The following is a 17,036-nucleotide window of genomic DNA, read 5'->3' on the forward strand; positions in this document are numbered from 1 at the left end:
TGTTGTAGAGGTTTCATTTCAAATCCAATGTGGTGGCATGCAGAGCCCAACTCGCGAAAATTGTGTCACTGTCCAAATATTTCTGGCCCTAACTGTACATAGATGTTCACATCATATGAAAATAATAAACATCTTGAAGCAGTCGACTGGCCACCAAACTCTTACTGCAAAGACATACCATATAACAGAAAATACTAAATAGTGCAGAGTATCATGCAGAACATCAATAATCTGCATTGAATAAGGAGTGGAAGTGAAGGTAGGCAGATTAAATAACCATGCAAATATTAAGGCATACTTGTCACTAATGGAGCCCACAGATGCCTCCAGACCCAATGCGTGTCGCTAATACATTTAGCTTCGACAGGGTAAGTCAACGTCTGATGTGTCAAGTCGAGTATAAATATAAGTATGTGCGCTTACTGATTATCCAATGATCGCCAACACCTGGGCGGCATACACTGGACATGAGGTAAAATGGTCCATGTCGAAACATCTGTGTCTAAGAGCGGCATGTATGCTATCAACACCAGAAATGGAAGGATGCGTTCCACTGACCAGAAGTGACGCACCGCAGTAGTGGAATACAGGAAGAACAGTCAGTCACGGCATCTGCACATACCCACGATAAGCGCTCTGCGTTCCACCAACCGGACATGGCCGGCGCAGAGCTTCTGTAAGGTAATGTAAAATAAGTATACTCCTGCGCAAACTAGTCCCAAAATACAAATAGATTGAATGACAACCAATTAGATAAGCCACGGCATAAGATTTAACAAGAAATAAAGGAGACAAATTGAAAAATAAAAAATAAATAATGAAAAATAAAAATAAAAAAAAGAATTGAAGGTAGAATATGTGAAACTTCTTTGGCCAGTGAGCTTTCTAAGTTTTTTGGAAACTTTTAGTTTTCAGTTCATGGTAACTATATTACTAATTATAGTGTTATAAAATATAGAGTAGTAGAATTTTGCGTTGTCTTAAAAAAATAAAATAACAGAGTTGAGATGTCCGTTTTATGTTTTAGAACCTTGTACTGCAAAGGAAAAGAATATGGAAGAAAATAATATACGCCTAATGTGGTCAGGCGAGAAAAAACTATACAGTACACATGGTGACACAATAGAATTTGGTTGTAAACCTGGATTTGAATTGCCTCCTAACACACAGATGAGAGTTACTTGTGAACATGGAAAGTTGGAATATCCAAAATGCTACAAAAGAGGTAAGTTTAGTTTGTAAATAGCAATCGGCAGAAAGTGATGCTTTATTATGATTGTCCCCAAAAATATTACAATCTGAGAGTCCTCAATGGTTGATATCTTTTAATGGCTAACTGAAAAGATGGTAACAAATTGCAAGCTTTCGAGACTACTCAGGTCTCTTCATCAGGTATAGAATAACACAAAATCTGAAGAGTCACATATTTATGCACAACACAGAAATAATGTAATAGCTAAGACAACTGACGTGAAGCAGAACTATCATTATGGGAAGGGGAGAAAATATGTGGCCATAAATATTGCAACACTTCACAGATAAGGAGTGTTAAAGTTTATTGTCCTGTGACTGAAGTCTGGGCCATGATTGTGATGCCCCCAATTGTTGTGAAGAGCAGATTCTTTAGGTAATGTAGAAAGCCATACCCCCAACAAATGCTGAGGCCAATGATTCAAAAATTGCTTCGGTCTGCAGGCTTGTTATTTTACAATTCTATTTGCTCTAGTCACACTTTTTACTTTTTATTAGGGATGAGTGAAAATGCTGGGTGATATTTGGTTATCACTTGAGTATCACTGTGCTTGTTACTCTGTGAGTAATGAGCGGTGCTTGAAGTAAAACTTGAATCCCTGCCCCGCATCTCTGACACCTATTACACAGCCAATAAGCATGAGGGGATTGCCTGTGAGTCACTGTAATGCTGTAGCCATCTTGTTTGTGGCATTACAGTGATTGGTTGGCCATCTGACATCAAAGAATATTAAAAGACAGACGCCACCTGGCTTGGCATACTGATGCCATTGCACAGCTTTGTGACACTTTGTGTTGGAGGGAGAGAGTGCTTATCTAGGCCGTGTGCACAGTATAACGAATCATAGACCTGAAATTTTGATACATGTGTTGAAACTGAGCCATCAAACTAACAGCCCATCTAAGCGCTAATCATTTGCTTTGCTGTTTGTATCACATACAATCTGCATTTAGCCCAGGGAGGGAGAGAGAGTCGCAGGAGCAGGAAAAGTGGCAGGATACAGTCTGTAGCAGGGATTAGGGCTTTGCAATCCGTTGGCAAAATATATAGCACCATCTTTTTTGTGGGGTCTGAAAAAATTGAATATATTTTGATCCATTAAAGGGAATCTGTCACCCCCAAAATCGAAGGTGAACTAAGCCCACCGGCATCAGGGACTTATCTACAGCATTCTGTAATGCTGTAGATAAGCCCCCAATGTATCCTGAAAGATGAGAAAAAGAGGTTAGATTATACTCACCCAAGGGTGGCCCCACTGTGGTCCGGTCCAATGGCCATCGCGGTCTAGTCCCGGGCTCCCATCTTCTCACGATGACGTCCTCTTCTTGTCTGCACGCTGCAGCTCCAGCTCCGGCGTACTTAGTCTGCCCTGTTGAGGGCAGAGCAAAGTACTGCAGTGCGCAGGTGCCCGGAAAGGTCAGAGAGGCCCGCCCGCATAGGCAGCATCAATAGTAAAAAGTTGGTCACCCTTGTCAAGCACTATGCTTGACAAATGTGACCAACCTGTCAATCACTTTTCCCAGCGATGCTTCACATCGCTTGGAAAAGCGCGAGCATTCTGCAAGCTAAAAAACGCTTGCAAATGCTTGTGTTTTGCGGGAAAACTCATGCGAATTCCGCATGTGTTTTACCCACGGCAGGCAGTTGCGGAAATGCTACAGACATTTCTGCAGCATTTCTGCAATGTGGGCACGTAGTCTAAAAGTAAGAAAAAGCTTTTCAAAAATTTTGTAGGCTTCCATTTCTCATCCATAGAGTGTTACATGGTCTTTAAACAATTCTGTAATCTCTAAAAGTACACAAGATTTTAAAAATGGTGTAGGCTTCCATTGAACAAAAGCACTAAAACATTTTTCTGGATTGAATTTCATTGTCATCCATACGCTTTTGCATTCTTTCTGTTACATTATAGTGGAGTAAACTCACAAAAAGTGCTTTGATTGCTGCAGTTGACCATTTTATTTATTAAATGTATGATTAAATGTATTAAACAGTGTTTGTACTATTTGGTCAATTATTTAATCTTTATACTAAGCACTAATGATGAGCGAGCATGCTTGCCACTACTCGGTACTCGCCCGAGTATCATGGTACTCAGAAATGCTCGGTTCTCATCGAGTACACCGGGATTATTCGGCGGGAGCTCAGGTCTCCGCCTTTAAATTTTGGCGCTTTTTAGAGTGCCAATGAACATGCAGGGATTGTCTGCAATGCACTGTAATAGCAAAGAAGAAAAAAAAGCCAGCTCACCAAGTAGCCACCGCAGGAGCACGGAACCCAACGCTGGTCCATGCGGTCATCTCATGAAGAAAAGAAAAAATCGTTCCAGCTCCAAATAGTAAAATCCAAATTCCAACTTTATTAAGCCAATATAAAAACAAAGGTGGACATATGCTCTACATGTGCATATCAGGACACGAGCGACGCGTTTCGATCCTACACGGATCTTTATCAAAGCTTTGATAAAGATCCGTGTAGGATCGAAACGCGTCGCTCGTGTCCTGATATGCACATGCAGAGCATATGTCCACCTTTGTTTTTATATTGGCTTAATAAAGTTGGAATTTGGATTTTACTATTTGGAGCTGGAACGATTTTTTCTTTTCTTCAATGCACTGTAATACCGCAGCCATCTTTGTTGTGGTATTACAGTGATTGGCTGGCCGCACAGTGTCATCAGGTCTATGAGAGACCTGATGCCGCCCTGCTCAGCACATTCTGCTCTAGATTCAGCTAGGGTAGGGAGAGCTGCTGCTGAGATAGGGTCAGATTCGTTCTTTTATTAGTTAGTGTGGGTCTACTATTGTTCAATCTGCAAATCCTGATAAAGCAACAGTCCTTTTTAGGGCTAATTCAGGGGTATATAGATTGCAGTATAGGCAGGGGAGTCTATGTGCGCATATCCACATCAGTGCAAGGCATGCAGGCCCTGTATGTGAGTATATAGATCTCACTGCATACATCAAAAGGCTCCATTACTGTCTGCTGCTGCGTATTTTATATATCCTTAGCTGCAGGTGTCCGTGGCTAGGATTTCTTTTTTTAGCACCTTATACCTGCTAATTTTATTACAAAGCAATCCATAGCCCCCTTTTTTCAAAATTCATTTGCTTGGTCACACTGCAGACTACAGCCAGGTGATTTTAATACAAGAGCATGACAATCTAACAATTTAAAAGGTTTTTTTTTTTCACAGACATCAGATATGAGTGCATAGAAAATTCTGGCCTTTTTTTTGGTACTACAGTATTTTTTGGAGTGTCTTACAACATTTTTGGACACCATTTTGCTGACCAAAAAATCTTTAGCTGACCCAAAAATATTTAGCTACAGTTCTTATATTTATCACTGTGATTTGTATGCCACACGCATCGCACATCATTGCGCAAAATATTTTACAATTTTAGTACTCCAATTTTTTTTACTGTCATAGCCTACTTATTGACACAATTTTGGTGGGTCCAAAAAAATCAAGGCCACATTTTGATCAGTCTGTTATCTCCGTCCAGTCTAACTGTGGTCTATAAATTCTTGCTTTACAGTCATAAATTCCATTTTTTTGTCTGCTACCCTTGGTATATACAGTATTTTGGGGTAAAAAATTTAAAAAAAAACTCCAGGCCACATATTGAAACAGTCTGTTATCTCAGTCAGATGCCTGGTCTATCTGTGGTCTCCAAATACTTGCTTCTCAGGCATACATTCCACCTTTGTGTCTGTCTGCTACCCTAGGTCTATACAGCATTTTGATTTTTTTTTTAAAAACTACAGGCCACATAATGAAACAGTCCGTTATCTCCATCCAATGCCTGGTCTATCTATGCTGTACAAATACTTGCTTTCAGGCATACATTCCACTTTTTTGTCTGTCTGCTATCCTAAGTCTACACAGTATTTTGGGGTAAAAAAATTAAAAAACTTCAGGCCACATATTGAAACAGTCTGTTATCTCCGACCGACACCTGGTCTATCTTTGGTCTACAAATACTTGATTTTCAGGAATGCATTCCACTTTTTTGTCTGTCTGCTACCCTTGACTACACAGTATTCGGGGGTAAAAAAAAATTAAAAACTCCAGGCCACATATTGAAACAGTCTGTTATCTCAGTCAGATGCCTGGTCTATCTGTGGTCTCCAAATACTTGCTTCTCAGGCATACATTCCACCTTTGTGTCTGTCTGCTACCCTAGGTCTATACAGCATTTTGATTTTTTTTTTAAAAACTACAGGCCACATAATGAAACAGTCCGTTATCTCCATCCAATGCCTGGTCTATCTATGCTGTATAAATACTTGCTTTCAGGCATACATTCCACTTTTTTGTCTGTCTGCTATCCTAGGTCTACACAGTATTTTGGGGTAAAAAAATTAAAAAACTTCAGGCCACATATTGAAACAGTCTGTTATCTCCGACCGACACCTGGTCTATCTTTGGTCTACAAATACTTGATTTTCAGGAATGCATTCCACTTTTTTGTCTGTCTGCTACCCTTGACTATACAGTATTCGGGGGTAAAAAAAAATTTAAAACTCCAGGCCACATATTGAAACAGTATGTTATCTCCATCCGATGCCTGGTCTATCTGTGCTGTACAAATACTTGATTTTCAGGCATACATTCCACATTTTTGTCTATCTGCTACACTAGTTCTATACAGTATTTTGGGGTAAAAAAAAATTTTACAAACTCCAAGCCACATATTGAAACAGTCTGTTATCTCCGTCCAACGTCTGGTCTATCTGTGGGCTGCAAAAACTTGCTTTTCAGGCATACTTTCCATTTTTCTGGAGTTGTAATAGCCTACTTTGTGACAGTAATTTTCTTTTCAAAAGAAAAAAAAGGCCACATATTGAACATTGTGGTTTCTCTGTCAGACGCCTCCTCTCTCTGTGGGTTAACAATTGTTGCATTTGAGTGCTCCTTTGAGCTGGTTTTAGTGTGTCTTTGCCTAGTCATTAATACACTTTGTTAAGAATAAAATTAAAAAATTACCAACATTCCATTAAATTAAAAGTGTACTTTTTCGGAAAAGTGATCACTAGGGTTGAGCGACCTTGACCTTTTTAGAGTCGAGGGGTGTTTCGCGAAACCCGACTATCTTAGAAGTCGAGTCGAGTGGAATCGGCCGATTATCGCGAAAAGTCGGGTATCGACCGAAACACGAAACCCAATGCAAGTCAATGGGGGAGCATAGTCGGCAGTGGGTGGAGGCCAGAAAAAACACCTACGCTGCCCATTTTAATGGCAAAAACATCCATTCTTGTTACAGAAGCTTGTCAATCATAATTTACCTTATAATAATTGGAAGGCATTTGAAATTGGGGGTCATTTGGCTAAAGTTGTGGGGGGTAGGGCTGGTTCAAGTAATTAGTGGGCCCAGGAAATCTGGAACACGTCACGGCAGTGGAGCAGGGAGAGGTAAGTATTTAAACTTTGCAAGTGCTGTGATCCTGAGCAAGCAGGGGGGGCCCACTCATTGGCATTGGCACTGGCACAGGGCCCCTCAAAGTACAGCGGTGTGTTTGCACGGCCGGGGCGCCTCCCACCGGCAGCAACACTATTGCGTACTATGAGAGGCCCTGTGCCTGTGACGTCGCCAACGAGTATTCCTCCCCCCACCTGATAAAGGAACCTGCACCTTCATCTGCACCTTCCTCTTTGTCCCCGTGTAATGTGGTATGGTATGCGGGAAGGGGGACCTGACTTTCAGCAGGGTCACAATCTTGCAGTGTAGCGTGCACGGGGAATGTTGCCTTATGGGTCAATGTACCAGCAGACTCATCTATCACTGGCTGGGCAATGGGCAGGATGAGGGGGAAACAGATATGGGCCCAAAGAACAAAGTGGGCTAAATGCAGTTCAAAATTGGTAACAGGACTAACCAGGGGGCATTGCTTTGTTCAGTGGAGGACAACTGGAATGAGAGGCTGACACAGAGAGTAGGCCCAAATCAGTAAGTATTCTAAATGCAGTTCAAAATTGGCAACAGTAGTAAACCGGCGGCACAGCTTTGTTCACTGGAGGAGAACAGCAAGGAGGGCAGACACAGATAGAAGGCCCCAACCCAACTAGTAGGCCTAATGCAGTGTTGTTTTCAAGAACTACTAAACGAGAGTCGGAAGACCGAAGCAATGGAGAGGAAACCTGGGGAACACCTTGGAGTGGAACACACTGTCTCTACACCCAATACCCAATTTGTAGGCCTAATGCAGTGTAGTTTTCTACAACTACTAAACGAGAGTCGGAAGACCGAAGCAATGTGGACGAAACCTGGGGAACACCTTGGAGTGTAACACACCATCTCTCTACACCCCATACCCAATTTGTAGGCCTAATGCAGTGTAGTTTTCTACAACTACTAAACGAGAGTCGGAAGACCCAAGCAATGGAGAGGAAACCTGGGGAACACCTTGGAGTGTAACACACCGTCTCTACACCCCATACCCAATTTGTAGGCCTAATGCAGTGTAGTTTTCAACAACTACTAAACGAGAGTCGGAAAACCCAAGCAATGGAGAGGAAACCTGGGGAACACCTTGGAGTGGAACACACCGTCTCTACACCCCATATACCCAATTTGTAGGCCTAATGCAGTGTAGTTTTCTACAACTACTAAACGAGAGTCGGAAGACCGAAGCAATGTGGACGAAACCTGGGGAACACCTTGGAGTGTAACACACCATCTCTCTACACCCCATACCCAATTTGTAGGCCTAATGCAGTGTAGTTTTCTACAACTACTAAACGAGAGTCGGAAGACCGAAGCAATGTGGACAAAACCTGGGGAACACCTTGGAGTGTAACACACCATCTCTCTACACCCCATACCCAATTTGTAGGCCTAATGCAGTGTAGTTTTCTACAACTACTAAACGAGAGTCGGAAAACCCAAGCAATGGAGAGGAAACCTGGGGAACACCTTGGAGTGGAACACACCGTCTCTACACCCCATATACCCAATTTGTAGGCCTAATGCAGTGTAGTTTTCTACAACTACTAAACGAGAGTCGGAAGACCGAAGCAATGTGGACGAAACCTGGGGAACACCTTGGAGTGTAACACACCATCTCTCTACACCCCATACCCAATTTGTAGGCCTAATGCAGTGTAGTTTTCTACAACTACTAAACGCGAGTCGGAAGACCGAAGCAATGTGGACGAAACCTGGGGAACACCTTGAAGTGGAACACACCGTCTCTACACCCCATACCCAATTTGTAGGCCTAATGCAGTGTAGTTTTCAACAACTACTAAACGAGAGTCGGAAGACCGAAGCAATGGAGAGGAAACCTGGGGAACACCTTGGAGTGGAACACACTGTCTCTACACCCCATACCCAATTTGTAGGCCTAATGCAGTGTAGTTTTCAACAACTACTAAACGAGAGTAGGAAGACCCAAGCAATGGAGAGGAAACCTGGGGAACACCTTGGAGTGGAACACACCGTCTCTACACCCCATATACCCAATTTGTAGGCCTAATGCAGTGTAGTTTTCTACAACTACTAAACGAGAGTCGGAAAACCCAAGCAATGGAGAGGAAACCTGGGGAACACCTTGGAGTGGAACACACCGTCTCTACACCCCATATACCCAATTTGTAGGCCTAATGCTGTGTAGTTTTCTACAACTACTAAACGAGAGTCGGAAGACCGAAGCAATGTGGACGAAACCTGGGGAACACCTTGGAGTGTAACACACCATCTCTCTACACCCCATACCCAATTTGTAGGCCTAATGCAGTGTAGTTTTCTACAACTACTAAACGAGAGTCGGAAGACTGAAGCAATGTGGACGAAACCTGGGGAACACCTTGGAGTGGAACACACCGTCTCTACACCCCATACCCAATTTGTAGGCCTAATGCAGTGTAGTTTTCAACAACTACTAAACGAGAGTCGGAAGACCGAAGCAATGGAGAGGAAACCTGGGGAACACCTTGGAGTGGAACACACCGTCTCTACACCCCATATACCCAGTTTGTAGGCCTAATGCAGTGTAGTTTTCTACAACTACTAAACGAGAGTCAGAAAACCCAAGCAATGGAGAGGAAACCTGGGGAACACCTTGGATTGGAACACACCGTCTCTACACCCCATATACCCAATTTGTAGGCCTAATGCAGTGTAGTTTTCTACAACTACTAAACGAGAGTCGGAAAACCGAAGCAATGTGGACGAAACCTGGGGAACACCTTGGAGTGTAACACACCATCTCTCTACACCCCATACCCAATTTGTAGGCCTAATGCAGTGTAGTTTTCTACAACTACTAAACGAGAGTCGGAAGAACGAAGCAATGTGGACAAAACCTGGGGAACACCTTGGAGTGTAACACACCATCTCTCTACACCCCATACCCAATTTGTAGGCCTAATGCAGTGTAGTTTTCTACAACTACTAAACGAGAGTCGGAAAACCCAAGCAATGGAGAGGAAACCTGGGGAACACCTTGGAGTGGAACACACCGTCTCTACACCCCATATACCCAATTTGTAGGCCTAATGCAGTGTAGTTTTCTACAACTACTAAACAAGAGTCGGAAGACCGAAGCAATGTGGACGAAACCTGGGGAACACCTTGGAGTGTAACACACCATCTCTCTACACCCCATACCCAATTTGTAGGCCTAATGCAGTGTAGTTTTCTACAACTACTAAACGAGAGTCGGAAGACCGAAGCAATGTGGACGAAACCTGGGGAACACCTTGGAGTGGAACACACCGTCTCTACACCCCATACCCAATTTGTAGGCCTAATGCAGTGTAGTTTTCAACAACTACTAAACGAGAGTCGGAAGACCGAAGCAATGGAGAGGAAACCTGGGGAACACCTTGGAGTGGAACACACTGTCTCTACACCCCATACCCAATTTGTAGGCCTAATGCAGTGTAGTTTTCAACAACTACTAAACGAGAGTCGGAAGACCGAAGCAATGGAGAGGAAACCTGGGGAACACCTTGGAGTGGAACACACCGTCTCTACACCCCATATACCCAGTTTGTAGGCCTAATGCAGTGTAGTTTTCTACAACTACTAAACGAGAGTCAGAAAACCCAAGCAATGGAGAGGAAACCTGGGGAACATCTTGGATTGGAACACACCGTCTCTACACCCCATATACCCAATTTGTAGGCCTAATGCAGTGTAGTTTTCTACAACTACTAAACGAGAGTCGGAAAACCGAAGCAATGTGGACGAAACCTGGGGAACACCTTGGAGTGTAACACACCATCTCTCTACACCCCATACCCAATTTGTAGACCTAATGCAGTGTAGTTTTCTACAACTACTAAACGAGAGTCGGAAGAACGAAGCAATGTGGACAAAACCTGGGGAACACCTTGGAGTGTAACACACCATCTCTCTACACCCCATACCCAATTTGTAGGCCTAATGCAGTGTAGTTTTCTACAACTACTAAACGAGAGTCGGAAAACCCAAGCAATGGAGAGGAAACCTGGGGAACACCTTGGAGTGGAACACACCGTCTCTACACCCCATATACCCAATTTGTAGGCCTAATGCAGTGTAGTTTTCTACAACTACTAAACAAGAGTCGGAAGACCGAAGCAATGTGGACGAAACCTGGGGAACACCTTGGAGTGTAACACACCATCTCTCTACACCCCATACCCAATTTGTAGGCCTAATGCAGTGTAGTTTTCTACAACTACTAAACGAGAGTCGGAAGACCGAAGCAATGTGGACGAAACCTGGGGAACACCTTGGAGTGGAACACACCGTCTCTACACCCCATACCCAATTTGTAGGCCTAATGCAGTGTAGTTTTCAACAACTACTAAACGAGAGTCGGAAGACCGAAGCAATGGAGAGGAAACCTGGGGAACACCTTGGAGTGGAACACACTTTCTCTACACCCCATACCCAATTTGTAGGTCTAATGCAGTGTAGTTTTCAACAACTACTAAACGAGAGTAGGAAGACCCAAGCAATGGAGAGGAAACCTGGGGAACACCTTGGAGTGGAACACACCGTCTCTACACCCCATATACCCAATTTGTAGGCCTAATGCAGTGTAGTATTCTACAACTACTAAACGAGAGTCGGAAAACCCAAGCAATGGAGAGGAAACCTGGGGAACACCTTGGAGTGGAACACACCGTCTCTACACCCCATATACCCAATTTGTAGGCCTAATGCAGTGTAGTTTTCTACAACTACTAAACGAGAGTCAGAAGACCGAAGCAATTTTGACAAAAACCTGGGGAACACCTTGGAGTGGAACACACCGTCTCTACACCCCATACCCAATTTGTAGGCCTAATGCAGTGTAGTTTTCAACTACTACTAAATGAGAGTCGGAAGACCGAAGCAATGGAGAGGAAACCTGGGGAACACCTTGGAGTGGAACACACTGTCTCTACACCCCATACCCAATTTGTAGGCCTAATGCAGTGTAGTTTTCAACAACTACTAAACGAGAGTAGGAAGACCCAAGCAATGGAGAGGAAACCTGGGGAACACCTTGGAGTGGAACACACCGTCTCTACACCCCATATACCCAATTTGTAGGCCTAATGCAGTGTAGTTTTCTACAACTACTAAACGAGAGTCGGAAAACCCAAGCAATGGAGAGGAAACCTGGGGAACACCTTGGAGTGGAACACACTGTCTCTACACCCCATATACCCAATTTGTAGGCCTAATGCAGTGTAGTTTTCTACAACTACTAAACGAGAGTCGGAAGACCGAAGCAATGTGGACGAAACCTGGGGAACACCTTGGAGTGTAACACACCATCTCTCTACACCCCATACCCAATTTGTAGGCCTAATGCAGTATAGTTTTCTACAACTACTAAACGAGAGTCGGAAGACCGAGGCAATGTGGACAAAACCTGGGGAACACATTGGAGTGTAACACCCCATCTCTCTACACCCCATACCCAATTTGTAGGTCTAATGCAGTGTAGTTTTCAACAACTACTAAACGAGAGTAGGAAGACCCAAGCAATGGAGAGGAAACCTGGGGAACACCTTGGAGTGGAACACACCGTCTCTACACCCCATATACCCAATTTGTAGGCCTATTGCAGTGTAGTATTCTACAACTACTAAACGAGAGTCGGAAAACCCAAGCAATGGAGAGGAAACCTGGGGAACACCTTGGAGTGGAACACACCGTCTCTGCACCCCATATACCCAATTTGTAGGCCTAATGCAGTGTAGTTTTCTACAACTACTAAACGAGAGTCAGAAGACCGAAGCAATTTTGACAAAAACCTGGGGAACACCTTGGAGTGGAACACACCGTCTCTACACCCCATACCCAATTTGTAGGCCTAATGCAGTGTAGTTTTCAACAACTACTAAATGAGAGTCGGAAGACCGAAGCAATGGAGAGGAAACCTGGGGAACACCTTGGAGTGGAACACACTGTCTCTACACCCCATACCCAATTTGTAGGCCTAATGCAGTGTAGTTTTCAACAACTACTAAACGAGAGTAGGAAGACCCAAGCAATGGAGAGGAAACCTGGGGAACACCTTGGAGTGGAACACACCGTCTCTACACCCCATATACCCAATTTGTAGGCCTAATGCAGTGTAGTTTTCTACAACTACTAAACGAGAGTCGGAAAACCCAAGCAATGGAGAGGAAACCTGGGGAACACCTTGGAGTGGAACACACTGTCTCTACACCCCATATACCCAATTTGTAGGCCTAATGCAGTGTAGTTTTCTACAACTACTAAACGAGAGTCGGAAGACCGAAGCAATGTGGACGAAACCTGGGGAACACCTTGGAGTGTAACACACCATCTCTCTACACCCCATACCCAATTTGTAGGCCTAATGCAGTATAGTTTTCTACAACTACTAAACGAGAGTCGGAAGACCGAGGCAACGTGGACAAAACCTGGGGAACACATTGGAGTGTAACACACCATCTCTCTACACCCCATACCCAATTTGTAGGTCTAATGCAGTGTAGTTTTCAACAACTACTAAACGAGAGTAGGAAGACCCAAGCAATGGAGAGGAAACCTGGGGAACACCTTGGAGTGGAACACACCGTCTCTACACCCCATATACCCAATTTGTAGGCCTATTGCAGTGTAGTATTCTACAACTACTAAACGAGAGTCGGAAAACCCAAGCAATGGAGAGGAAACCTGGGGAACACCTTGGAGTGGAACACACCGTCTCTACACCCCATATACCCAATTTGTAGGCCTAATGCAGTGTAGTTTTCTACAACTACTAAATGAGAGTCGGAAGACCGAAGCAATGTGGACGAAACCTGGGGAACACCTTGGAGTGGAACACACCGTCTCTACACCCCATACCCAATTTGTAGGCCTAATGCAGTGTAGTTTTCTACAACTACTAAACGAGAGTCGGAAGACCGAAGCAATGTGGACAAAACCTGGGGAACACCTTGGAGTGTAACACACCATCTCTCTACACCCCGTACCCAATTTGTAGGCCTAATTCAGTAGTGTAGTTTTCAACAACTACTAAACGAGAGTCGGAAAACCCAAGCAATAGAGAGGAAACCTGGGGAACACCTTGGAGTGGAACACACCGTCTCTACACCCCATATACCCAATTTGTAGGCCTAATGCATTGTAGTTTTCTACAACTACTAAACGAGAGTCGGAAAACCGAAGCAATGTGGACGAAACCTGGGGAACACCTTGGAGTGTAACACACCATCTCTCTACACCCCATACCCAATTTGTAGGCCTAATGCAGTGTAGTTTTCTACAACTACTAAACGAGAGTCGGAAGAACGAAGCAATGTGGACAAAACCTGGGGAACACCTTGGAGTGTAACACACCATCTCTCTACACCCCATACCCAATTTGTAGGCCTAATGCAGTGTAGTTTTCTACAACTACTAAACGAGAGTCGGAAAACCCAAGCAATGGAGAGGAAACCTGGGGAACACCTTGGAGTGGAACACACCGTCTCTACACCCCATATACCCAATTTGTAGGCCTAATGCAGTGTAGTTTTCTACAACTACTAAACAAGAGTCGGAAGACCGAAGCAATGTGGACGAAACCTGGGGAACACCTTGGAGTGTAACACACCATCTCTCTACACCCCATACCCAATTTGTAGGCCTAATGCAGTGTAGTTTTCTACAACTACTAAACGAGAGTCGGAAGACCGAAGCAATGTGGACGAAACCTGGGGAACACCTTGGAGTGGAACACACCGTCTCTACACCCCATACCCAATTTGTAGGCCTAATGCAGTGTAGTTTTCAACAACTACTAAACGAGAGTCGGAAGACCGAAGCAATGGAGAGGAAACCTGGGGAACACCTTGGAGTGGAACACACTTTCTCTACACCCCATACCCAATTTGTAGGTCTAATGCAGTGTAGTTTTCAACAACTACTAAACGAGAGTAGGAAGACCCAAGCAATGGAGAGGAAACCTGGGGAACACCTTGGAGTGGAACACACCGTCTCTACACCCCATATACCCAATTTGTAGGCCTAATGCAGTGTAGTATTCTACAACTACTAAACGAGAGTCGGAAAACCCAAGCAATGGAGAGGAAACCTGGGGAACACCTTGGAGTGGAACACACCGTCTCTACACCCCATATACCCAATTTGTAGGCCTAATGCAGTGTAGTTTTCTACAACTACTAAACGAGAGTCAGAAGACCGAAGCAATTTTGACAAAAACCTGGGGAACACCTTGGAGTGGAACACACCGTCTCTACACCCCATACCCAATTTGTAGGCCTAATGCAGTGTAGTTTTCAACAACTACTAAATGAGAGTCGGAAGACCGAAGCAATGGAGAGGAAACCTGGGGAACACCTTGGAGTGGAACACACTGTCTCTACACCCCATACCCAATTTGTAGGCCTAATGCAGTGTAGTTTTCAACAACTACTAAACGAGAGTAGGAAGACCCAAGCAATGGAGAGGAAACCTGGGGAACACCTTGGAGTGGAACACACCGTCTCTACACCCCATATACCCAATTTGTAGGCCTAATGCAGTGTAGTTTTCTACAACTACTAAACGAGAGTCGGAAAACCCAAGCAATGGAGAGGAAACCTGGGGAACACCTTGGAGTGGAACACACCGTCTCTACACCCCATATACCCAATTTGTAGGCCTAATGCAGTATAGTTTTCTACAACTACTAAACGAGAGTCGGAAGACCGAGGCAATGTGGACAAAACCTGGGGAACACATTGGAGTGTAACACACCATCTCTCTACACCCCATACCCAATTTGTAGGTCTAATGCAGTGTAGTTTTCAACAACTACTAAACGAAAGTAGGAAGACCCAAGCAATGGAGAGGAAACCTGGGGAACACCTTGGAGTGGAACACACCGTCTCTACACCCCATATACCCAATTTGTAGGCCTAATGCAGTGTAGTATTCTACAACTACTAAACAAGAGTCGGAAAACCCAAGCAATGGAGAGGAAACCTGGGGAACACCTTGGAGTGGAACACACCGTCTCTACACCCCATATACCCAATTTGTAGGCCTAATGCAGTGTAGTTTTCTACAACTACTAAACGAGAGTCGGAAGACCGAAGCAATGTGGACAAAACCTGGGGAACACCTTGGAGTGGAACACACCGTCTCTACACCCCATACCCAATTTGTAGGCCTAATGCAGTGTAGTTTTCAACAACTACTAAATGAGAGTCGGAAGACCGAAGCAATGGAGAGGAAACCTGGGGAACACCTTGGAGTGGAACACACTGTCTCTACACCCCATACCCAATTTGTAGGCCTAATGCAGTGTAGTTTTCAACAACTACTAAACGAGAGTAGGAAGACCCAAGCAATGGAGAGGAAACCTGGGGAACACCTTGGAGTGGAACACACCGTCTCTACACTCCATATACCCAATTTGTAGGCCTAATGCAGTGTAGTTTTCTACAACTACTAAACGAGAGTCGGAAAACCCAAGCAATGGAGAGGAAACCTGGGGAACACCTTGGAGTGGAACACACCGTCTCTACACCCCATATATCCAATTTGTAGGCCTAATGCAGTGTAGTTTTCTACAACTACTAAACGAGAGTCGGAAGACCGAAGCAATGTGGACGAAACCTGGGGAACACCTTGGAGTGTAACACACCATCTCTCTACACCCCATACCCAATTTGTAGGCCTAATTCAGTGTAGTTTTCAACAACTACTAAACCAGAGTCGGAAAACCCAAGCAATGGAGAGGAAACCTGGGGAACACCTTGGAGTGGAACACACCATCTCTACACCCCATATACCCAATTTGTAGGCCTAATGCATTGTAGTTTTCTACAACTACTAAACGAGAGTCGGAAGACCGAAGCAATGTGGACGAAACCTGGGGAACACCTTGGAGTGTAACACACCATCTCTCTACACCCCATACCCAATTTGTAGGCCTAATGCAGTGTAGTTTTCTACAACTACTAAACGAGAGTCGGAAGAACGAAGCAATGTGGACAAAACCTGGGGAACACCTTGGAGTGTAACACACCATCTCTCTACACCCCATACCCAATTTGTAGGCCTAATGCAGTGTAGTTTTCTACAACTACTAAACGAGAGTCGGAAAACCCAAGCAATGGAGAGGAAACCTGGGGAACACCTTGGAGTGGAACATACCGTCTCTACACCCCATATACCCAATTTGTAGGCCTAATGCAGTGTAGTTTTCTACAACTACTAAACGAGAGTCGGAAGACCGAAGCAATGTGGACGAAACCTGGGGAACACCTTGGAGTGGAACACACCGTCTCTACACCCCATACCCAATTTGTAGGCCTAATGCAGTGTAG

The 17,036-nt window shown here is 44.3% G+C and overlaps 1 protein-coding gene across 2 annotated transcripts in view; it reads left to right on the top strand.

Annotated features, from left to right (window-relative positions):
* The window catches only part of CFH (complement factor H), a 906,401-nt gene that overhangs the window by 775,148 nt on the left and 114,217 nt on the right, over positions 1–17,036 (top strand). For both annotated transcript variants that reach the window (XM_069737284.1, XM_069737285.1), the window contains exon 20: positions 1,028–1,225. In XM_069737284.1, the coding sequence (XP_069593385.1) occupies positions 1,028–1,225 (198 nt within the window). The remainder of the gene's footprint in view (positions 1–1,027; positions 1,226–17,036) is intronic.

The sequence above is a fragment of the Ranitomeya imitator genome, chromosome 8 (genome assembly GCF_032444005.1).
Source record: "Ranitomeya imitator isolate aRanImi1 chromosome 8, aRanImi1.pri, whole genome shotgun sequence".
NCBI classification, from domain to species: domain Eukaryota; kingdom Metazoa; phylum Chordata; class Amphibia; order Anura; family Dendrobatidae; genus Ranitomeya; species Ranitomeya imitator.